Source organism: Lagopus muta, chromosome 11 (genome assembly GCF_023343835.1).
Source record: "Lagopus muta isolate bLagMut1 chromosome 11, bLagMut1 primary, whole genome shotgun sequence".
Taxonomy (NCBI): Eukaryota; Metazoa; Chordata; class Aves; order Galliformes; family Phasianidae; genus Lagopus; species Lagopus muta.
The window spans coordinates 1,641,501-1,664,338 of NC_064443.1; the positions used below are offsets into that span (position 1 = coordinate 1,641,501).

At 52.4% G+C, this 22,838-nt stretch overlaps 1 protein-coding gene across 4 annotated transcripts in view; it reads right to left on the reverse strand.

The window, feature by feature from the left end:
* Positions 1-908: 908 nt before the first annotated feature.
* Positions 909-22,838, reverse strand: part of STAB1 (stabilin 1) — a 52,069-nt gene continuing 30,139 nt past the window's right edge. For 3 of the 4 annotated variants that reach the window (XM_048957672.1, XM_048957673.1, XM_048957671.1), the window contains 42 exons: positions 22,197-22,244; positions 21,628-21,758; positions 21,148-21,259; positions 20,824-20,901; positions 20,360-20,461; positions 19,776-19,883; positions 19,150-19,281; positions 18,871-18,999; positions 18,357-18,413; positions 17,482-17,568; positions 16,196-16,391; positions 15,697-15,792; positions 14,875-14,920; positions 13,594-13,673; positions 12,689-12,814; positions 11,944-12,017; positions 11,468-11,542; positions 10,997-11,116; positions 10,013-10,060; positions 9,818-9,901; positions 8,822-8,968; positions 8,527-8,664; positions 7,869-7,928; positions 7,618-7,794; positions 6,908-6,994; positions 6,343-6,489; positions 6,186-6,251; positions 5,479-5,704; positions 4,883-5,032; positions 4,303-4,407; positions 4,034-4,141; positions 3,733-3,926; positions 3,100-3,244; positions 2,879-3,012; positions 2,418-2,583; positions 2,196-2,302; positions 2,000-2,119; positions 1,764-1,910; positions 1,548-1,667; positions 1,334-1,474; positions 1,081-1,230; positions 909-1,014 (listed from right to left, as the gene is read on the reverse strand). In XM_048957672.1, coding sequence (XP_048813629.1) covers positions 967-1,014; positions 1,081-1,230; positions 1,334-1,474; positions 1,548-1,667; positions 1,764-1,910; positions 2,000-2,119; positions 2,196-2,302; positions 2,418-2,583; positions 2,879-3,012; positions 3,100-3,244; positions 3,733-3,926; positions 4,034-4,141; positions 4,303-4,407; positions 4,883-5,032; positions 5,479-5,704; positions 6,186-6,251; positions 6,343-6,489; positions 6,908-6,994; positions 7,618-7,794; positions 7,869-7,928; positions 8,527-8,664; positions 8,822-8,968; positions 9,818-9,901; positions 10,013-10,060; positions 10,997-11,116; positions 11,468-11,542; positions 11,944-12,017; positions 12,689-12,814; positions 13,594-13,673; positions 14,875-14,920; positions 15,697-15,792; positions 16,196-16,391; positions 17,482-17,568; positions 18,357-18,413; positions 18,871-18,999; positions 19,150-19,281; positions 19,776-19,883; positions 20,360-20,461; positions 20,824-20,901; positions 21,148-21,259; positions 21,628-21,758; positions 22,197-22,244 — 4,812 coding nt within the window. In that variant the 3' untranslated portion in view covers positions 909-966. Of the gene's footprint in view, positions 1,015-1,080; positions 1,231-1,333; positions 1,475-1,547; positions 1,668-1,763; positions 1,911-1,999; positions 2,120-2,195; positions 2,303-2,417; positions 2,584-2,878; positions 3,013-3,099; positions 3,245-3,732; positions 3,927-4,033; positions 4,142-4,302; positions 4,408-4,882; positions 5,033-5,478; positions 5,705-6,185; positions 6,252-6,342; positions 6,490-6,907; positions 6,995-7,617; positions 7,795-7,868; positions 7,929-8,526; positions 8,665-8,821; positions 8,969-9,817; positions 9,902-10,012; positions 10,061-10,996; positions 11,117-11,467; positions 11,543-11,943; positions 12,018-12,688; positions 12,815-13,593; positions 13,674-14,874; positions 14,921-15,696; positions 15,793-16,195; positions 16,392-17,481; positions 17,569-18,356; positions 18,414-18,870; positions 19,000-19,149; positions 19,282-19,775; positions 19,884-20,359; positions 20,462-20,823; positions 20,902-21,147; positions 21,260-21,627; positions 21,759-22,196; positions 22,245-22,838 lie in introns of those variants that run through there. The other variant, XM_048957674.1, reaches the window with a different exon arrangement.

A 22,838-nucleotide genomic window follows, 5' to 3' on the forward strand; every position in this document is an offset into this window, starting at 1 on the left:
AATAAGGTTTCCCCTCAGCCTCCTTTTCCCCAGACTGAACAGCCCCAGTTCCTTCAGTCTCTCCTCACAGGCTGTGTTCTCCAAGCCCTTCCCCAGCCTTGTTGCCCTTCTTTGCACCTGCTGCAGCACCTCCACCTCCTTTCTGTACTGCGGTGCCCAAAACTGAACCCAGCACTCGAGGCCACACCAGTGCTGAGTACAGGGCAGGATGACTTCCCTGGTCCTGCTCACCATTCCTGATCCCAGCCAGGCTGCCATTGGCCTTCTTGGCTACCTGGGCACACTGCTGGCTCATATTCAGCCCCCTGTCCATCACCACACCAAGGTCCCTTTCCATCAGGCAGCTTTCCAGCCACTCCTCCCCAAGCCTGTAGGGTTGCCTGGGGTTGTTGTGACCAAAATGCAGGACCTGACACTCGGCCCTATTGAAACTCACACAGTTAACCTTGGCCCATTGATCCTGTCTATCCAGGTCCCTCTGCAGTGCCTTTCTCCCCTCAGGCAGATCAATACTCCATCCCACCTCGCTATCTTCTGCTAACTTACTGAGGTTGTAACCATCCCTCACCAGGATGGTTAATAAAGATGTTAAATAGTAGCAGCCCCAGTACCCTAGGGTACTACACAACGCTTGTGGCAGGCAGGCAACTGGATTTAACTCCACCGACCACAGCTCTTTGGGTCTGGCCATTCAGCCAGCATTTCACGCAGCGGAGCATACGCCCGTCCAAACCGCGGGCAGCCAGAACAAGGAGGCTGCTCCCGGAGTCGGGCCCCAGGACGGCTGGGAGCCATTGAGGCTGCCGCGCAAATCGAGGGCGGCGAGACCCGGCGCTGGGAGCGGGGCCGGGCCGCGTGCCGCGAGGTGCCGCGAGAACCGGAGCCGCGGAACCGGGCGCTACTGAGGGTGAGGGGCGGAGCTCTTTATTTGTCCGCGCCCGCGGGGCCGCGCCGCAGCCGGGTCCGTCACTGCTGGTCGCCGGTGCCCGCGGGATCCTGCAGCAGCAGCGCGTCCTGCCGGGAGAGCGGCGTGAGCGCGGGGCGGGGGGCGGGGGGAGGGGGGGTGGGGGCGGTGCTCACGTGCAGCGGTTCGTAGTCGGGGGCGTGGCCGCCGTACAGCGGGTTGGGGATGGCGACCAATGGGCGCTGGGGGCGGGGCCTGGCGGCGCGCGGCTCCGCCTTCGCTCGCGAGCGCTCCTCGTCCTCCTCGTCCTCCTCGCGCAGGTCGGCCTGCAGACGCGGGGCTGTGCTCAGCGCCGCCCCGCATCCCGTCCCAAGTCTGCGGGACCGGCACGGGGCTCCGCTCCCCCCCGCCTCCCCGCGGCCACCGCACCTGGAGGTACCCGAACTGCCCGTCCCGCCGGCGCCGTTTCACGCAGTACGCGGTGCCCGCGGCGGCCGCCCCCGCCAGCGCCACGCACAGCGCTGCCAGAGCCCCCGCGGCAGCGCCGGCAGCGCGCGTCCCTCCGCCCACCTGCGGGGAAGCGGGGCGTCACGGCGGGCGGGGGGAGGCAGGGGCCGAGCGCTCCGTGCCCCCCCCCACTCGCCTGCTCGAGCTGCACCGCGGGCGGGGGCAGCCGCAGCGGCTCGGCGAGGGCGTGGATGACGCCGTTGGCGGCCGCGATGTCCCACTCCACGACGGCGGAGTCGTTGATCCACATGGTTTCCTGCGGCGGCGAACAGAGCGGCAGCGGCCTCCCCGCGGCTCAGACCCGCAGCGCGGGGGGGAAGGAGGGAGGTGACCTCGTCGAGGTCGGACCTACGGAGCGCGCGGTGCTGTTGCCTGGCGAGAAGGGGGACACGAGAAGGTCGCGCCCCGCCCGGGACGGGACGGCGGTTCCCGCGGTGAGGTCGAAGCTGAAGAGCAGCAGAGCCGAAGCGTGCAGCTGCAGCTCCTCTCCCGACAGCGTCTGCGGGGAGAGGGCCGGGCTGGACGGAGTCGGGGCCGCACGGAGCCCCGCTGATCCCCGGGAGTCGCGCTCGCCCCGCGGCCGCGTACCTCATTCTCTGCGAAGCCAGAATTCACGGGGACAAAAAGCGTTTTGGGAGCGGAGTCGTCGGACAAATAGGTGAAAAACTCCAGCCCTTCCGCCGAGCCGTTGGCAAAAGCGAGCAGCAGCTGGAAAGCATCCCATCAGCACTGCGGGCAGCCCGGGCCGGCCCCGCCACGGTCCCACTCCCGGCGCGTCGCTTACGGAGTAGAAGGTGGAGAAACGCGCTTCCTCGGCCAGCACGTCGGGCAGGCGGCCGCGGCACCACATGCCATCCCCCACGAAGCCGTCGGGGCACACGCACGTCACGTCTGCAAGGGAACGCCGCGATGCGCCTCGCAGTGCCCCGGCTGCCCACCGCCCCCCACACCGCCCTGGGCGCCCTATCGCCACCCCCCGGCCCAGCCCAGCGCCCGCACCGCTCACCCTTCTCGCGGTAGCAGAAGGCATCCCACGTCTCGCTGAGGTTGCTCCGAGGGCCGTAGTCCACGATGCCCACGTGGTTGGAGCCGCAGCTCGGGGTGGGAAATGCCGTAGGGTAACCCGCGGTGCCGTTGTCCATCCAGCCCACCAGGCACAGGTGGAACCCCATCTGCGGGGAAGCGGAGCAGCAGGAGCCAGGGTGAGGGTGTCTGCGATAGCTGTGCGGCTCCACGCTGTGCCCTCCTCCCATCTAAAGGGCTGAGGTGTGCCCCATCCCACTGGCACAAGCGAGGCCCAATTTCATGGCTGTGAGCCGCTCCCCAATTGGTCCAGACCCCACTGTGGTGTGGACCTCGCACAGGGGAGGTGGCAAAGGCCGGTGGGGGGCTGAGGAAGAGGCCAGCAGCACGGCAGACTCCTGTGAGGGACACAGAGCATGGCCCCCTGCCACTGCTGCTCCCCACCTGCTGCGCGGCCCCCAGCTGCTGGAACGTGGCCAGGACCGCCCCCTCTGCAGCACACGCCTCCTGCGCCTGCACGTAGGTGAAGTCGTACTTCTTTCGGGGCGATTGCAGGTGGAACACACCCATGGTCTTATCTGCAAAATGGAGCCACGGAGCATCAGCACAGCACCAACCCCACGCAACACCGGCCTGCACCCATCTGTGGCCCTGTGGGCGCTCACCGTGGAAGTGCAGGTCGGTGCAGATGGCCTGCCGGTGGCACTGCCCGTTGCTGTCCAGGCACCGGTCCGTTGGGGGCACCACCTCCTCCAGGCACTGGATCCCATCGCCAATGTAGCCCCTCTTGCACTCGCAGCGCCGCTTGTTCTGCAGCACACAAGGTGTTGGCCATCGTGCAAGCAGCAGCTGCTGAGCTGTGCTTCTGTGAGCCCTGAGCACTGCCACAGCTGTGTAGAATCGCAGCAGAATGTGTGGCCTCCATGGGCTGGCAGCCCATGTTCCAAGCCTGTGTCCAGCTGCACGGGAACCCCCCTGAAGTGTTGCACAGATCACTTCCAGCTGAGCTGCAGGGATGTGGCACATTCCAGCACTGCAGTGCAGGTCTGGCCCCATTTTCCCCATAGTGAGCAGCTTTGTTCCTCTGCTGCTGGCCTTCACTGTCCCTGAGGGACCATCCAACATCCTTGAAATGCCATGGCTATGGCAAACCCTTTGCCGGTTGGGCAGAGGTGGGGGAGAAACGGCCACAGCATGACACCAGTGGGAGCTCGGCCCCGTGAACTGTGCAGGCCTGAGTACAGCAGTGTGGGATCTGCACAGCACGGATGCTGCCCCTGTGTGTGGGCTGTGCTCACCGGCCCGGTGCTGATGCAGTGTGCGTGCTCGCTGCAGTCCCCATTCCTGCCGTCTGCGCAGCGGTCAATGGGCTCACAGACGTAGCCATCTCCCCAGAACCCCACAGCACAGGTGCAGGAGACGTTGACACCAAGCTGCGAGCAGGCAGCATGCGTGGCACAGCCACCGTTGTCCTGGCTGCACATATCAATGGCTGCATGGAAAACAGCATTACCAGCACCGGAGCACCGTTCTCCTGCCCTGTGCACCACCCCCGGCATGGCCTACCCCCATGGAGCTGCTCTGACCCTGAGGCCCCACCTGTGCAGGCTCTGCCATCCCCTTCATAGTGCATGTCACATTCGCAGAGGTTGCCAGCGCGGCAGGAGGCCTGGGGGTGACACGGCGGCGAGCAGGTGGGCTTCATGGCTGAAAACAGAGTGCAGGTTAGAGAGCCACAGGTGTGCTCCCAGGGCTGCAGTGCAGGACAGCTGTCAGCCCCAGAGCCTCTCTGGAGGTCTGTTAGGGGGATGAGCCGCTGGGCCCAGCCGTGAGCCGCATGGGGAAGCTCAGGGGTTGGCAGCCCTCACCCAGGGGGACTTCGCAGCGCTCTCCAGTCCAGCCCTCGACACAGAAGCAAAAGCCATCTCCGTGCAGCCCTCCATTGCACACACCGTGCTCAGTGCAATTACACTCTGAGGGGCAGGAACACCACTGTCACTGCTCTGCTGTGGTGGCAGAAGGGCCACAGACAGCAGTGTGCCAGTGCACACAACACATGTCCCGGTGCCTCCAGACCCAACTGTCTGCTCCACACATTCCCATGCAGGAGGGACCACCACCCAAACCCCTCATCGCTCAGCACGCCCTGTCCTGCTCTGTTCTAGGGGACACACAAGCTCCTCCACTCAGGGCTTCTATCCCTCCCTGTGTCGGTTGCACCCCAGGATCTCTGCCCTACCAGGCTGGTAAACCAGGAGGAACCATTGAGCCCAGGGCCTTCTAGAAACCACAGCCAGAGCACCATCTGGACTGCAGCGAGCCCTGCACATCCCCTGCATGGTGCAGGCGTTCTGCACAGATTCTTGTGCTCACCCAGCACCTATCCCCCTCCATCCTGCAGCCACCTCTGCACAAAGGCACTACGCAGCCTCCCTGAGCTCCCCATACCTTGGCACTGGGGCCCATATCTGCCCGGTGCACACAGCTCACAGCTGGTCCCGATGAAGGCCTGGCTGCAGTTGCATCGCCCCGAGCCACTGATTTTGTCATCGCAGGTCCCACGGTTCCCACACGGCGCCTCCAGCCCCCCTGGGCATGCTGTAGATGAGGACCTCCATGAGGCTGTGATGATGTGGGGCTGATGTGCTCTGGGGCAGCACCACTCACACAGGGGTGACACACACTGCCACGTATGACACATTTAGTGGCCTGGGACAGCCCATGTCCTTGGGATGGGGCTTGAAGAAGAAGGTTGCTGTGTGTCCAGGCTGGGCTCTGCTGCCTGGCCTCACTGAGCGGCCAGTAGCTGCTGTGCAGGAAGCACAGAGCCTATAGCCAGCTGTGGCCATGTGCTGGGTGCAGAGGGACAAGTGATGCGACTGCCCACGGCCCTCAGCATTCTGTGGCTCACTGGGGCTTTCTCCAAGGAAAGGGAATTCCCTGTTCCAACCTCACCACATTTCCCCATCCGTGGATGAGGCTCTCTGCCTGGGCACTGCCTGCCCTGCTACACAGGCACTAGGGATCCATGCACGCTGCCTTACCCTGGCAGTCGCGGCCGTAGTGGTTCGTGCAGCACTGGGGGACCCACTGGGTGGAAACGCACTTCCTTCTGCAGCCTCGTTTCAGAGGCCCCCTGGAAGAGAAGTGTCTTCTGAAGGGTTCCCACGGGGAGAAAGACCAGGACGGCCGCAATGGGTGGTTATGGCGAAACAGAAAAGTGTTCCTGAACAGTTGGTTTTCGAAATAGTGGCAGCCCCAGGTTCCCCCCTGCAGGGAAACAGGCACAACACAGAGTTTGCCACATTGATCGCTGGACACCATGCCCCTTCCACCTCACCTCGACCCTCCCATGCCCCTTGTTCGCTCCCACAACCAGTAATGGAGGCTCCCTAGTGTGGGGTGGGAGGCAAAGGAACTGTGGGGTGACAGAGCAGCAGTGCGGGAGATGCTCCTGCCAGGACCTTGTTAACCCCCTCCTTCCCGGCAGCCAGGCAGAGCTCTTTGGCCCCGAGGCCCCCACAAGGCTCCCTGTGCTGCTCCAGGGATGGAGCTGGGTTCATTACCCGCTGCCACCCACACAGGGACTGGCCAGACTCCCCAAGCCCATGCTGCTTGTTCCACCCTGCTCCACCAAATGGCATGGCTGAGCCCAGCACACACACGCGCCTTCGTTATGCTGCTAAAACATGTGGGGGTGTTGTCAGCAACCCTCGGCAGGCTGCCTCAATGCCAAAGGTGAAAGCTTTACCCGTTGCACTGAGCCAGCAGGGCAGGGCGGCTCGAAGCCACAGGGTCCGCAGCTCTCCATCGATCCCTGTGGAGGGAGAAAGAAACCCCACAGCCACTCTGTGTGGGTTCTGCTTCTGACAGCGTGGATCCACATCAGCATCACCCCAACTACTCACCTGCAGCTCCACAGAGATGAACTCATCGCAGCGAGATCCCAGATCTGGTGGCTCTAACAGCCTGTCGATGCCGTAAGCAATGCCCCCATCAAATTCCATGTGCCTCTGGATGACCACAGCATCACCATTTCCTACCAGAAGCTCTCCCTGCCAAAGGAAGAAAGCACCTCATGATCCTGGCGCATTCTGCACCCTGTCTGCACCGCCTGGACATCATTCATTCTGGCTGCCACTTCTCAATCACCCCAAGAACTCTTCACAACCTCCATGCTCATATCCTTATCCACCCAAATACAGTTTTTCACAGCCACCTCTATTAAGAAATGGTCTATCCAGGTCATGGCAGCAGCAGGTTGATGCAGCAAAGGGGCCATCGCTGCATGTATCTGCAGGGCCACATGCCTCTGCCCTCTCCTGCTGGCTGGTCTCTGAGCCTGAGCCCAGCTGCAGCCATTGCAATGGGGCATCCCAGAATGTGGGCAGCCCCACTCCATCTTACCCTCCTGCTGGTGTATGAGCATCTGCTGCCCATGGCAAAGTAGGACCAAGCACCACCTTCACATACCACATGGGTTCTGCTGCAGCTGAACGAGACAGTGGAGCCATGCATGGTCCGTATGGAATTGACCTGGGGCATGTTACCAGCAACAATCTAAGAAGGAAAATGATCAACACAGAGTCATAGAATGGTTTGGGTTGGAAGGAACCTTTAAGACCATGTAATTCCAGCCCCCTGCTGTAAGCAGGGACACCTCCCTCTAGCCCAGGTTGCTCACAGCCCCATCCAGCCTGGTCTTGAATGCCAGGAAAGACAGGCAAAACTGACAGTTTGCATTTCAAAAAAGAAGCACTGCCTGCTGAGGGACAGGGCCAGAAGCCACACTGAAGAGGTGGATGTGGCAGCACACCCTGCTAGTATGGGAGCAATGGCATAATGGTTAGTCCTGTCCTGAGCAGTAAGCAGGCCTGGCAGGGCTCAGCTTGATGCATCGTCCCCATAGAGAAGAGCTCGTGCGAGCCATGCGCTGGCTGCTGGGAGTGATGTGGCCTCCTTGCAGCTTTTGCAGGAAAGGTTCAGCTCAGCCACACTGCACCAGAGGTTTGTGATGGAGTGCTGCACGCACTCAAACAGGGCCTGGTCTTCCCAACACAGCTGGTATGCAGCTGATACTCTGCATGTTCTACATGGCAAAATATTGGGCAGGGTCGCTCTGGTGCAGCTATCGGCAGATGTGTGACCTGGGAGGCATTCAGCCTACTTGCTGTTATGTTTACCTTTGTGCCTCTGATCATGTGTGCCTTGAGGTAGGAGGCCAGCTTGCCCCGGTGCTCCCTGTGGTACAGCCACTGCTGCCTTTTCTCTGGGAGGGCATTAAATGCAGCATCTGTAGGCCACAGCATGGTGAAAGGTCTGTGCAGGGGGTTACTGATCAGCGGCAGCAGCTCCGCATCCTGTCCAAGACAAGAAGGGATATGAAGAAAAAGGCCAAAGTGTTCACAGCAGCTCCCCAGGAGGCATGGCTCACCTTCAGCAACTTGCTATAAATGGTGTACCCAAAGGTCTCTGCTGCTTCTGTGATGTTCAGCTGCAGAGAGAAGAAAAATTGTCACCAAATACCTCTGGGACTGGAGCTACTGTGCCAGTTTGTCCCCCCAGGCAGTTAACAATCACAGTAGGTAAACACAATGCATTCATCTCCTCGTGGCTGTGCCATGGATTTGGCCCTGCAAATGCTGGAATGCAGCAGCCACCACTTTTCTGATTCGTGCAGGTCAGACTGCTGTGGTGGGAACTGGGATGACTTTCACTGTGCTATACAGATAGTGTGTTATTTACTGTAAAATCCAGTGGCTGTGCACTGCTAATGCTTGTTTTAGCAGTGCCAGAGAGACACTGGCATGCAGTCTTTGCACTGGAATAGGACTGTGATGGTTTGCACCAAAGATGAGCTTCCTCCCCACACTCTGTACTGTTTTCTGATCATATTCAGTCCCAAATACCACTGTGCCACAAATGCTTTCACTTCACAAGCCAGACCTGTGTGCTCTGACATCACCTGCACAGCTTGGAGCAGCAGGGAGCAGCATCCATGGAGCAGGGCTTATTGGGGCAGCAGTGTCAGAGCTGCTGGGAGGACGATCCCAGCCCTGTCTTCAGCACAGGGGTTTGGGCTTTGGGCTTACCTGTGAGATCGGTGAGGAAATGTTACGGCTCACCAGGTCACTTGGAATGAGGATCTTGTTGATGAAATGGATGACCCCATTCACACCGACGATGTCACTCGTGACCACTTTGGCTTCATCATTGAGATAGATACTATTCTGAGAGAGAAGGGACGCAATGAGGTGCTCCCGTGGGGCACTGCCCTCTGAGCCATCCGTGGGCATTACTTGTTACAACCAGCAGGCCTTCAAAAGACAGCAAAAGTGACGAGCTGTCAAGCGGGACAGGGAAGGGAAAATGGTGGCAGTGAACTACCTCTTTCTCAGTGATCTTTATTGTGTGGCCAGATAAAGATGTAAGGGACTCCTGGGCTTCCAGGTCACTCAACAGCAATTTCTGGCATCCCACCATGTGGTAGCGAAGCAGCTCCTGGAGAAGACCTCTGCTCTTCCACTCCTCAAACTGCAGAGACAAAACAGGAACACTGGGGGCACTTTGCCTCTCCAGGGAGGCAAAGACTTAATGAGGGAGACCTGGATTATGCCAAGCCTTTCTGCTTGGCCTGCCCCACTGACTCATTCCTGCAGGAAAGCTGGCTCCCCCAAAACACAGTGAATGCACACATCCATTCAGGAATGTGGGGAAATTTCAATCAACATTGCAAAGATTGCCTTACTGGAAAACATACAAGTACACTGTCCACGAGCAATTAATGCCCGTGATACACAGTTCTTGGGATTTGTTCCTTTAATGAGAGTGTAGTGCATGGGAAAAAAGCTGGGACTCGAGGTGTGAAACTGCCCAACAGGACTTAGGGTGGTGGTGTTAGGATCTTCCATCACACCAACACCAAAAAGCTGCTGGTCAAGAACTGTCCTGTTCATGGGGTTGTGGATAAGGATCTCTCCTCCCTTAGGTCTCCTCTTCTTGGGACTGGAGGGAAGAAGCCAATGAAAGTGGGATGGCAGGGTATGGGGCATGGGGAAGGAAAAAATAATAATCTGTCTTCATAACAGATACTCTAAAGCCTTGCTATTAGCAACCCCTCATAGCCACGGGCAATGAAAGTCATCACACATCACTGATTTGGCAGCATCTCTGAGAACTACAAGACAAGGCCTCCAGCAAGCATTTCCTTACAGCAGGACCCATGCCCAGCCCTGCCCAGACTGGGAGCAGAGAGGCTTTCAAACCTCACACTGATGGAGAATGGATGATGCATTTAATACTCTTGCAACCCCATTGCTTCAAGGCACTGCAATAATTGGAGCTTGCCTATCCTGAGGGTGTCTGGGATGGGAGGACACTTACAGTTGTAGAGTTTCCTATGAAGTCTGCCCGTGGGATGAAGACAGTGAAAGGCCCTGCACCACTGAGCTCCTTGTTTTTTTCTGCCTGTGGCAAGGAAGCATTGTGGGACAGCAAACATAGTTCCAGTTAGCAAAACTCTCTATAGAAAATACTAGGTGAAATTGACAGACAAAGGCAAAGCTATTTGTCACTGACCAGTATCATCTTAAAGAACACAGATGCATCTTCTATCCTTGCGAGTTCCTTAAACAAAGAGAAACAGCTGGTGTTAGCATAGCTTCTTCCAACCAGCCAGCACTGTGACCTGCCCCTTCCACTCCAAGTCACTCTTCCACTCTGCTAAGACATCAGTTCTTCTGACACCAGAATCGCCTTGCCTTCCCACCCTGTCAGCACTGTGGGCATGGAGGTTACAGAGCAGGCAGTGACCTCTGCCTGACCATTCACATCAGAGATGCTGCAAGATGAAGAGGGCAGGGACTGCTGAGGATGGAAAGCTGGCAGCTTCTGCAGGGGTTGCTCACGGGGCACCTGAAGCGCTTCATAGAACATCCCTTTTAATCACAGTATGCTGCCACCAGCAGTTCTGGGATGCTGTACTGAGTGGCAAACAGAAGCTTAGAAAGGCAACCTCCTCTACACTACACAGTAGCGCAGGAGCACAAAACTGAGCCACTCTCTTTTCTCCCATCTCTGTGTGGGCATGATAACTGATCATCTCTGATAGCTTTTCATTTGCTTCTACCAGAAAGGTCACCAGTTCTTCCAAGCACAGCCGCTGAGTTGGCAACAGAGCTGGAGAGAATCCTGACCATGCCTCCCTCTAGCCTGCATCCCACATGCTGCTATTGCCAACCAGGGACAACTGCCTTGACCCTACAGACTGAGAGAAGTGGATTTCCCAGGGAAAGAGTTGCTTGTCACAGTTAGAAAACATGACACAATTGGAGGCATGGCCACAGCTGCCAACAGAACAGCAAAGGTGTCCACACTGCAGCTCCCTCTGGAGCAAAGTTGCTTTACTGCGATTGCAACCCCAAGTCAGAACCCCAGATCTACCTTCCCTCCTACACCATGCACACACAGTGATACTCACACAGACCTGCAGCTTGTGCTTGGAGGGAGGTTTGCTGTGGGGCAGGAGGCTTGAACACAAAAGATGCTGTGCATGTTTCTCACCTGATAGACTTTACCACGGCAGGTGAAGCCATCTCCAATGCTGTGCCAAGAGCAGGAGCAGTTCCGAGTGCCAGGGCCTGTGTATTTGCAGAGCCCAAAGGGACTACAGCCTCCATTGTTCTAGCAAGAGAAGTGAAAGGCTTACACTTCAAATTTTGAGCACATTCCACACAAAATGGATGCAGAGAAACAGGCCCACATGCCTTCCACTCTGTCACTCTTTCACTCTTCCTGCACTGCTTGTCCCAAAAGAGGGACACCCCATCCTAGTGCCACGTGGCTGAGATACTTGCAGGTCATTGTGAGAAGCAATAGAAACCACAGACACTGTGAGATTCCTTATGTGTGTAAGAAGGCAAGACAGCTGGCTCCAAACAAACAGGTTAACCCCATCTTTGCTTTTAATTGTTGGGTAAAGAAGTGCTTCAAGGCTGTGACCCTTACCCCGGTAATAGGAAAATGCAGACAAACCTGTTCACATAAGTTGATGGGGTTGCACTGTCTCACACCATCCCCACTGTAACCAGGAAGACAGTTACAGGCAACCTGGAGGGAAAACAATGCTTGGTCTGAAACTTGGACCCAACAAAGAAAACACACAATGGCTGAATGGATGGAAAACATGTGCTGTAACATCTGTCCCACACTCCATTCCTTCATGAAGAAAGTCATGTTTGTGTCAACAACCATAACCTGACTCTACCTCCAACCATAACCTGACACCACCTCCAACCATAACCTGACACTACCTCCAACCTCTGGTCAACAGAAAGCATCTGCTTTTGAGGAAACAGCAGGCTCTTCATGTCCTGCCCAGGCAACTGTTGTTTGTGGAAGGCAATAAGTACAACGTTGGCATTGCCATGGGAAGGACAGCCTTTTGGAGAATGACACATCTGTGACAACTTCCACAGTATCTCTGCCCTGACATCCATCTTATTACTCACCTTCCCTGGGCCTGTTTTAACACACTCTGCGTTGATGTGGCAATCCCCGCTGCTTTCAAGACAAAGATCAATTTCTGCAGCAAAACAATAAGGCCACGTTATTGCTGAGGGCTGCTCAAGGCAGCTGGGAACTGGCAATCCAAAGAGGTAAAGCAACAGGGAGGACCTTCCCAGCTTTGGAAATACCCTCATGGCAAAGCAACTTACAAAAGCAAAGGAACAGGCAAGAAGTGTGAGTTTGACTCTTGCCACACATGGGTCTCTAAGTTGTGATAAATTTGCCCCCTGAGAATGCCATGTCCATCTGAGCATGCTTGGAATGATAGAAGAGGGCTGGACTCTCCTGCAGCTCCAGCCTCACCTCAGAGCACCACAGAACGCTGGCCAGCCAGTGATACAGGTGCAGAGGGCAGCCAGGGCTCTCTGCACATCTCTGGGTGGCACTGTGTCAGGGCAGCAGTGACCACATCACTCCTCAGGACCTGGGAAAATTCTGAGCACATCCCTGCAGGTACGTATGTAAGTGCATAGAAATGTGTGCATGCACCCCAGCAAAAGGCAGAAATGGTTGAATCAAGGTCAGCCACTAATTACTGACTCTGAAATAATGTCTGCATGAACAGACAGAAAGAACAGCCAAGTTATTTGGTGTTTTGACCTGAAACGTTAATGCTTTTTGCCTGAAATTCCCTTTTGCATGAGCCATGTCTTGCCACCATCACCAACACACGAACTGAGCACTCACCCCTGCAGAGTGTCCCATCGCCAGCATAGCCCTCCTTACAGACACAGGTTCTCTCTCCTGGGGACACTTTAGTACACACAGCATGTATGGAGCAGCCACCGTGGTCAATAGTGCATGGATCTATTTCTGTGATTGCAAACAAAAGCAGCAGAACCAACTTAGAGCATCTAGGGAAGATAAACAGGGTCAGGATGATCGTTCATCTTAACAAAAATCAGATCGTCTTATTTAAATCCTTTTCTTTCTCAATGAAACTTTAAAGGCAGGGGATTCACCTGGGTCTGAGAGGGCAGTTCAGAAGTCATGCTGAGCTCAAACAAACCCCACACCGGACTAAGAAGTCTTTCCACAGTGTTTGCATACAGATGACCAATGATTAGTCCAGCAAAAAATCCTTTCCTGCACACTGCACATGCATTTTCACTTTTTCCTTTCAGCCATTTTCAAAAAAGGACAATGCTGAAAATCAACTAGGACATCTACCAATGTTTTGATTTCTCTGCTACAATATTACTCTGAGCTACAACATTACTGCTCTTGTCTCTCATTTGACACAGTCAGATACATGCAGCTCTAGAGCAGTTCCCTGAAATCCTACTTCATTTTGGCACAGATGCTGCACTGCTTCTACCTGATTTCAGCATGGCCAACAAATATGAGGAGTGTGACATTTTAAGGAATCAAAGCATTCATATTACAGGGATTGTTGGCCGAAACCACTATAGCTTTGTCACTGTTGCTGTTATACCTGAACGAGTACAATCCATTCACATACATTTCTGTCCATAAGAAGTAAGAACTGCCCTGCTACACCTGCCTTTTTGTCTCTCTCTTGCAAAACCTTTGTATGTGTGTAGACTCTACAGATGTTTGCAAACCTTAAACCTTGGCCATGTTTGACATACCTGTGCAATGCGTCCCATTCCCTGTGTATCCAGCAGAGCAGAAGCACATAGGTGGGGAATCTGCGGAGGCATTCAGGCAGCTGAAACAAGATGGAGAAAAATAATCACTGAGTACATCTTCTGATTTGCTTGGTCAGTGGAAGAGAAGAGGCCAACCCCGAGTTCACTACAGCCTCCCTTCAGGTAGTTATAGAGAGCAGTAAGGTCTCCCCTGAGCCTCCTCTCAAAAGGTCTTGCAGACCCCAAGACCTAAGAAGAGCATTTGAAGAAGAGACCCACCGTCGTGGCAGCGTGGCAGAGGTTTGCACAAAACAAAGGCTGCCTAACAGCTGCACTGCTCATAGAACACAGAGCCTCCTGTCTGTATCTTGGCCCCTTCCTCTCTGCCCCAGCTACGCAGTGCTCATTATGCTTATGGAGAGGCACTGGAGTGCTCCAGCAGGTGGGGGGTGATAGCTGGTTGGCAATAGCTACTTTGGGACCCTGTAACCATCTGGCTGCATCCAGAAATGAGCCTGTGGCCTTGGACAGTCACACAAAGATCTGGAACAAAGCTCCTGGGCAGCACTGCTGGGTTTCATACGTCAGCAAGGAGCCAAACAAGTCAGCAGATCTCCACAGGTGCTTTGCTCATCTATCAGACTGCAGGGAGGACAATAATCTGGTACATGCCCAAAGAGAACCCTCTGCTCACTGGGGCCTGAATGACATCTGTTGTCACTCAGACCTAATGCCTAAATTCTGGGGCAGGTCTGACAGAGGCTCCCATAACCACCTGGGACCACTGCAGAAGCAGGACAAGGAGCTGGCACCTGGGCACAGGCTTCACCCCCTGCCCAGACACATACTTGGTGCCATGCAGGTGGCTGTGTCTCAGTGCCACAAAATCAGAGAGCAGGTAATGGATGGAGAAGGCAGCAAGAGCTCCTTTGAAACCCATCAGCCCACAGGATTTTTTTGTGGGGACCAGAGAGACAGAGGGGGCTTGTCAGCAGCTTGCTTTGCTGCACGACTAAGGACAGGCTTGGAGCTGCTCAGAGTCTCTGCTTTCTCTCATCCGCACGCATGGAATCTGTTTGGAAAGATTTTATATTCAAATAAAACCTTAAGGGAAAGTGGATGGGGCTTAGCACCAAAAAGACTGAAGAATGAAAAAGCCATTTATGCACCACAAAAGAGCAGAAACTGTCTCCAAACCCTCTGAGATGCCTGACACACAGAATCAGTCTTCTGTAAAGCATATCCAAGCACAAAATGACCCAGTCCTGTGGCTGTACTTACTTAGCCATCTGATGGCAAGTGCTATTGCATAAATCCATCTCAATTCCTGCAAGAGAAAACACAAACGTGACGTGGCATTTCCAGTACAGCACTCGCTGAGGATGTTTCTGCCATCTACAGCAAAGCTCCTTCCAAACATTCTCCCTGCCATGCTCACGCCCTGATTGGTGATGGGGCCTCAAAACTGCTAGGAATGAAGCAAGGACTGAAATCTTGTTATTCCTTTGGATTTGCTCCATTCAAAGTAAAACATGGTTTTCTTTTGTGTTTTACATTTGGATTAAAAGGACAGCTCCACTCAGTTTCCATTTCTAAATGTTCCCTAAACATTTGATGTCACTACACACTCGAGCTTTGGGTGAAATCCTTTAAAATCCCCCTATCCCTGTGATAATCATGATCCCAAATCCCAGAACAACCATCTTTGTCATACCACTACCACACAGTGACAGATTTGCTGAGAGCTGTAGACCATAGGCTGAGCTCACCTAAACCAATGAGCCCGTGAGCAATCCAGCAGACACAGTGAGGCACTTTGGAAGTTTCAAATCAAGCACTGCCACTTTATTAGGCAAGTAACAGGAGTCATAGCCAACCCAGAACAAATAACATTAAGGCTTATGTGCTGCTGGGGAAGTCACACCACAGATGTGCAAGCATGAATTAGCACAGCCTAACAAACCTTCTGGGGGATGCAAGCACACACAACTGTGGTCACCTTGTTCAGCCAACACAGAATTGCTCTAGCAGCTAAAGAGAATTACTCTGATTTCTCTGTCAAAACAGTGATGTTACACCACCAGACCCACCACATTCACGTACTTTCTTGGCAGCTTGGGCCCTTCCACCCAGGTAAGCAATCACAGCTCCCGTCGCCTTGCAGTCCATCGTTGCATATGCCATTGTCACAAGCACATTCTGTGGGGTAAGAATAGATGATCATCATTACCAAACCAACCAGGTCTCAAAAGCAGAATCTCACTGCCATTTCAGTGTCTGCTCTATTCCTAATCCAATGCCTCTAGCTGCCATATAGAAAATGCTACAGGAGCATTGGCTTTTGTTCCTTCACTGTCAGATCCCAGTGACCAGGAGCAGACCAGCTCTACTCCCTGCAGTTTGGGAAGCAGCAGGATGAGCAGCAGAGCAGTGGTTACTCCTTCAAGGATGAAAATGGGGCCACAAGTGGCTGATCACGAGCACTCATTCCCACAACCCTTCCTTGTCGGGCCACCAGCTGTGGGCCTGTTGTGCGGGTTGTGGGCCCGCTTTTCTCCCCTTGCGAGCAGAACATGAGTTGCAAAATAACTATTGCTGTCACCTGATTTGCAGTCAGCTCCATAGCGGCCCACTTCACACATTTCACAAGCAGTGCCGTGGAAACCTTCCAGGCATTGGCACTCCCCGCTGCCCTCGATGCCGTCCAGGCATTCCCCGTTCCCGGAGCACCACCGGCCTGGCTTTCCTGGGCACATCTCACACATGTGTCCGTAGTAGCCGGGGCAGCAGACAGACTTCTGGGAACCAACAAAAGCAGGTTGGGGTGAGCTGTCTGATGCAGCACAGATGTAGCATGTCCCCCAGGCTCGTGGCTTTATTGAGGAAGACACTCTGCTCCTCAACGCAACAGACGTCACTTGTGCCAACACATGAGAACAGCAGCTGTATGCAGGTAGGGTGGAATGACCCCCCCAGAATGGGGCTCTCAGCTGGCCAGACCACATGTAAAGGATGTATATGGCTGCTTGAGCAATGCTGGTCATTTGGTGACACAAACATTCAGCCCCATGCCCATCCAGCTCATCTCCTGCCTGCATTCCCTGCGTCCCATCAGTGTGAGACTGTGTTGAGCAGAAAGAGGTTCTGACAGAGAGTGCTTCGGTTCTGAAGCCTCATTTCACTGCTTTCTCTCTGCATTCACCCACAGAGGGAGGCAACCACGATGGGACCTAGTTGGGAAATAGAAGTGAAGAGAAACATAATCCAGGGGAGAGGCAGAAGTGCCCAGAGGGGGCTGGGATGACTGAAGCTCTGGCTGTGGGCACAGTATTACCAACTGCCTCTGTCCCTTCCCAATTTTCCACTCCCACCAAACTTCCCAGGGAGTTGTTTCAGCAACCAAGAGAGGGGTCAAATTCACACAGGCCTTTCTTTTTACCATTTCCTCTTCAGGAATTTTCTCCCCATCTATGTTTTCACAGAACTGGTGAGGGCACAGTAACAGGGAAACCTGTTCCTCACTTTGGCTCCAATTACTCATTGGTTGTTCAGAAGGGCACAAGCACAAGTCAAATACCACCAGTCATGCCTCATTTCCTTAGGAAATCTGACTATAAACATTCAACTCCTTCTCTTCCTCTACAGCAAAACCCAAGGTAACAATGAAAGAGCAGCAGACCACAGTCCCTCACTGCACAGACATTTCCGTTAGTCTTTTCCTCCGGTGCCCTCTATCTCCAGGATGGAGAGCAATGCCCAGACAAACCTGTCTCAGCTGTGCAGTGGCACACGTTCAGCCAGGATGTCAGTCCAGCACAGGCTGTTTCCACAGCTGTGTTTCTAATGCCCTACTTGCTTTTATTTGAAAACCAAACATTTTTTTCTTACCAGAGAAACTTTTGCACAGATGAAATGGCAACCAATGTCCCCAGAGCGCAGATTACAGCGAGGGAGATTCTTGCTTCCTGGAAATTCCTGCCAATATAATTAACATAGATACATATAGCAAACATTGCAATAGACAGACTGTATCCATTCTGGTGCATACAGCAGCGCTCCTGCTTAACAGAGGAATGAAGCTTTTTACCCTCCAAGAACAGCCCTAAAATCTGGATACCGTGGGCTGACAGCAGTGAGCCATCTCTGGGCCTGGTGTGAGCTTGCCCACACGGCCTGCCTCGTTACCTGACAGATCTGTGGTATGCATGTCAACATGAATAACTGAGAAAAAGTGGTTGGCAAATTTTTGGCATAGAGTAATGAAGCCTAAAAATAATCAGATGTGGCATTTCACAGCCAGCAGAAAGATGAAACGGTGATTGTGTTCCTCTCTGAGTGTTTGTCACTCACTCACAAACAAGCTGCAGGTTCAACCAGCCAATCTCCACGAACACATCCACAGCCTAGGAAACTGCTATTGGCACACCTGTCCTTGGAGATAACATCCAAAGAGGAAGAGATCAAAAAAGAAATCTGATTGTCGTCCCTACCAGGGGAAACTCTCCACTGCTGCTTTGAAATAGTCCTGAAATTCAGGCAAAGGCCCAGTGCCACCCCTGTAAGGAGTCTCACAGTTCACATTTGTGTTTTTTCCTGCATAAAACTCCCTTGGTTTCTGCTTTCTCTTTCAAACTTTGCTAATTAACAAGCCACGGAGGACTCAAGGACAGAACTTTTCAGGTAATAAGATGACATCCGTAGAGTTATAAAAGGACATCAAAGCACTATCAGCAAGCAGCCTGTGAGATGCCACATGAACTCACCACAAGAACTGATCCTGGAGGACACTTGATCCCCTTCTCACATTTGCCGCACCTTGACTAGGGCACAGAGAACAGGACAAGTCACATGTGTGCCCTCTGCCCGTGTAGCACCAAGACACCTGGACTACAAATGGTGCTGTACAGGCTGCTGGCCGGGACAAAGATGCTTTCATCTCCATGACTCAAAACACTGAAAGAAGAAAAATCACAGTGCCGGTCCCCCTGCTCCTGGCTGCTGTCAAAGGCTCCACACAAGGTCTTATTTCTGCACTCTGGCAGTGAGACTGTACCACTGAACAAAGCTGAAAAGATAATACATCATCCCCCTCCCGACCCTCTCAGCTGAGGTAGGACTGTCTGCAACCTGAGGTTCCCGCATGCAGTTCTGCCTCATCTGACCCTACAATCTTCAGATGGCCAAAAGCCACAAGATAGACAGAGGTTGGACTTTGGTCGTGACTCCTATGCATTTTGTAGGGGAACTTGCAGCCAGCAAACTGGAAATCATCATTACCCTTTGTATAGTGGTGGTATTGGCAGTGCAACGATTCTTCTGTATCTGGAGGACCTGTGAAACCCCGATTAAAATGCCATTCCTCGTCTCAAAGACTTTTCCATCCAAAGGAATATTATTGACAAACTTCTGCAAAGGAAAAGGAAAGGACTGAGATGATAACCTTCAACTCTTTTGCATGGATTGCTTGATGACTGACAGACAGCCACAGTCTGGAAATGTAAGAGTATCCAAAACAGATATGGGGGCATGAGAAGCAGAAGAGCCTTCCCTCCTTACCTGGGTGCTGTTTTGATAAAACATTAACCAGTAGGAGAGCCCTAACATGCTGTTCTTATGGACTCCACTTCTCAAATCTGTCGGCAAGAGTTTCTCTCCCAGTACAGTGTGGAACTGCACTGTCTCATTGTCCTAAATCCACAAAACAAAAGAAAATGAAATAAAAAAACAGACTTCCTAGACTACCGTTCAGTCAAAGGTCTGGAAGAGTTAATAAGCATTCTCTAGAGCTAATTAAGTCCACAGGGCATAGTAATTACTGATCACACCGTGATGGCTCTTTCACTGGATGAAGCCACAAAAGTTCTTTGGAGCCTTTCAAAAGGTATTAAATTGGCAGATACGTGCCATGGCCAGCCAGCATGCAGAATATCTTCTGCCATCCATCATATGCAAATTTAGTCATAAGTTTGCATGTGGAGTCCCAGCAGGCTTTTCACATCCCGTTGTAACATCACAGGAAACCCTCCCTCTCATTTTTCTCTGCCACATTTCTCCTGGCTTATAGCATCAGATCCTCCTATCCATACTCAAATCTTTCTGAGCTCAAGTTTATGATCTGATAGTACAGATGCCCCTGCAAAAACCGCAGTACATGTTGGGCTACAAGCAAGCAGTGAGCTTACCAACTGTGTGACATTGGCAGCGTGGCAGTACTCCTCGATGGAATGGTTTCCAGGAACAAAGATTGTGTATTTTTCAGAGGACTCAATTTTTCCAATGAGCTGGTATTGCTAAAAAAGGCCACACATTGATATTAGCAATTACACCTGTACTTACTGAAGCCAGACTGCACATGAAATCAATTACAAAGGCAAAAGCACTAGAGGAAATGCTTGAAAAATGGGGATACAACTTCTGTGCAGTCATGTGTATCTAACTGCTTGCTCCCTCCCCAGGCTAGCCAGAGCACAGTTCCTTGATTATTAACAAGTCTACCTTTTCCTCAAGGTTTCTTTACCTCCTACAAGCATATGAGTGTCTGCAGTAGATTGGTCATCTTCCATTGTAATAAGATGATATAGGGACCTAACTGTAAGTATAAGTCCTTTGACTGCTGAAAAGATCTTCTCTAGAAGATCACTTTGGGATGATAGGAAACAGATGGTCTTCCTTTACTCACCAGTTGGTCAAATTTTAGGCCCACCTGCAAAGGGTGAGTTGGGAACTTGCTGACATCTGTTCTGACAACCACAACAGAGCTGCTTACCTCTAGCAGCTTCTTGAACGTGCTGAATGAGGCAACTGCATCGAGCTGTTCCTGCAGCCCTGGAGGACTGGGTGGGATGTCTCCTAAACGTGGCAACAAAACCTGCAGAAAAAAAACAAGCTCATCAGCAAGTTCGTGCAAGAGAGTCTGAGGGAAATAATTTCTGCCCCGCTTGCAAGAAAAGCAAGTAGTCATTGTGCCTCATTTGGCACAATTCTGCAAGTCTTAACTCTTCTTCTTCTATAAGCCGAGAGAAGAGGAACTCCTTTCCCACTTGTCCCAGAGATATATACTTAAACACCAGTATACAGGAAACATCTGTCAGGACCTTGTGACAATCAAGTGTATTTTTGTCATTATTGTTCTAACTGTCCACATATGTATTATTCCTTGCCTCCATCTCAAATGTTGCCAACACAAACTTGCTGCAAGCGTACTTCCTAGTGTGACATACACCAACGTACCTTGCTGACTATGTGAATGATGCCATTGCTGGCAGGGATGTCACTGACAACTAGACTTGCATTCTGAATGGTGAATACCTGCAAAATTATCAGAGAGAGGAGCAGAAGCATCAGAAATCGCCAGGCACATGCAAACCTGATACATTTGATTCAAGGCAAGACAAAACCTGATTCAAGGCTGCACACAATGAATCTGGGTGCAGTTTTTAGAAGATTCCTATGTTGGAATCCACCAGTGACCCAGCCATGTTCTCCAGTGGTTGCAGCAGTTCTTGGGAGGTTTAGTTTGATGCTGCACATGCTCATTATAGAAGAAACTCTTACACCACTCTCAGTGTTTATCTGCCATTTGGTCCGTGGGTTGAGGGTGGGTAATTCTGGCCCGTCGTACTTTCTGAGCTTTTCCTCAGTGAAGACACCTTCAAGAAAGTGGGCCCTGAAGGGAATGCAGGCAGATAAAGAAACGGTGAGGATGCTGTTCATAACAACGTGAGATCAGGTCATCTCACCCACCATTCACACAGCTCTCATATGAAGCAGGTAAGCACGTGGTTAGAATGACAAGGAATTACTTGGCCCTACACATCCTTATGACAGGGAAAATCTCCTCCTGCACATACCCGAAAAATAAATCCACTTCCAATTGCCTGAGCTCTGTTACATTCCAAATACATACTCTATTATTTGCCCACTATACATTTAACTGTGTTTCTGTGTTTAGCTCTCCATAACTCTGTATTGAGCATGTACAATTTTGTTACCATTGTCAGGCATAGGAAAGCAAAGGCAGGATTCTCCTCGTACCTGACTAAAAATGGCAGCATGTAGGGGGTCAACCAGAAATCTTTCTCACTCTTGTTCAAGCTTTTGATAGCTTCCTCTGATGGCACCAGGACAGTGACATTGGTTCCTGCTGGGATGCTGAAGAGAGATTTCTGTTGTCGAAAGCACAAAGATGAACAAATAAGACATGCCAGTGCCACATCTGTTCCATAGAATATAACCCACAGCCACCCTGCTTCTGCAGTCCTGTGGGATGGGCATGCAGAAAGACAGTGTTTGCAGAGCAGGCTCTCCTGCCATGTGGTACGAGAGCTGTTGGCAATCAAATGGGAGTTTAGCTGAAACACCTGACACCTGTTTGCCGAGGAGAAGTCTGCAACTTTAAGCTCTACTTTCACATTTCAATTACTTTTCAAATCCCTTCAATCAAATCCATAAATTCTTTCTGAACATTGAGCATCACTTTTATAGGAGGGACCAAAATTATCCCTCCCTAACGCTGTGCGTATGGCTGAACAAAGGCTCAGTGAGATGCCATACATCACTGTCTTTTCACAGCCTTACTCCATCATAAAATCCAAAGTTCTTACCTTAACCCAGTCATAGAAGCCTGCAAAGTGGGAACTCCTGGCCAGCTCCTTCCAAAGAGAAACAAAAGAAGGGTTACCTCAACTGAGCACCAGGGCTGCCGGACCGGGAGTCCCACAGCAGGGGACAGGAGCCCATCCATCAGTAGTGACTTTGGCATTCCTTTTCCACCTCACAACCTTAACTGCACCTTGTATCATAAGGAGGGATGGGTGCTCTCGAGGCCAAACTCCAGCCATTAAAAATATGTGTATTTTACCCATTGAAAAATATATATACCTAAATAAGTTATTTTCACGTTGTCTGCAATTGCTGCTGTTTACCAGGGACAGGGATTGAATCCACAATGGACTTTGGTATTTCTAGTGGCAGAAAATAGGCCTAGCTAACTCTGAACTGAAAAATTTTCCAAGCAATAGAGAGTACTGCATAGGACAGACAGGGGTGAAACAGCCTGGAAAGTACTGCCAATGATTTATTGAACACATCAGCCTTGGTATCACTAGTGTTTCTGTGGTCTTAGGCAAAAATAAACTGCGTTGTTTGGCACTGGGAGAAGTCAGCTTCACTCAACAGAAAAGGGAGAGGGGAGAGAGCCATTTCTCACTGACCTCAAGAAGACCTCTGATACTTATTCTTTACTC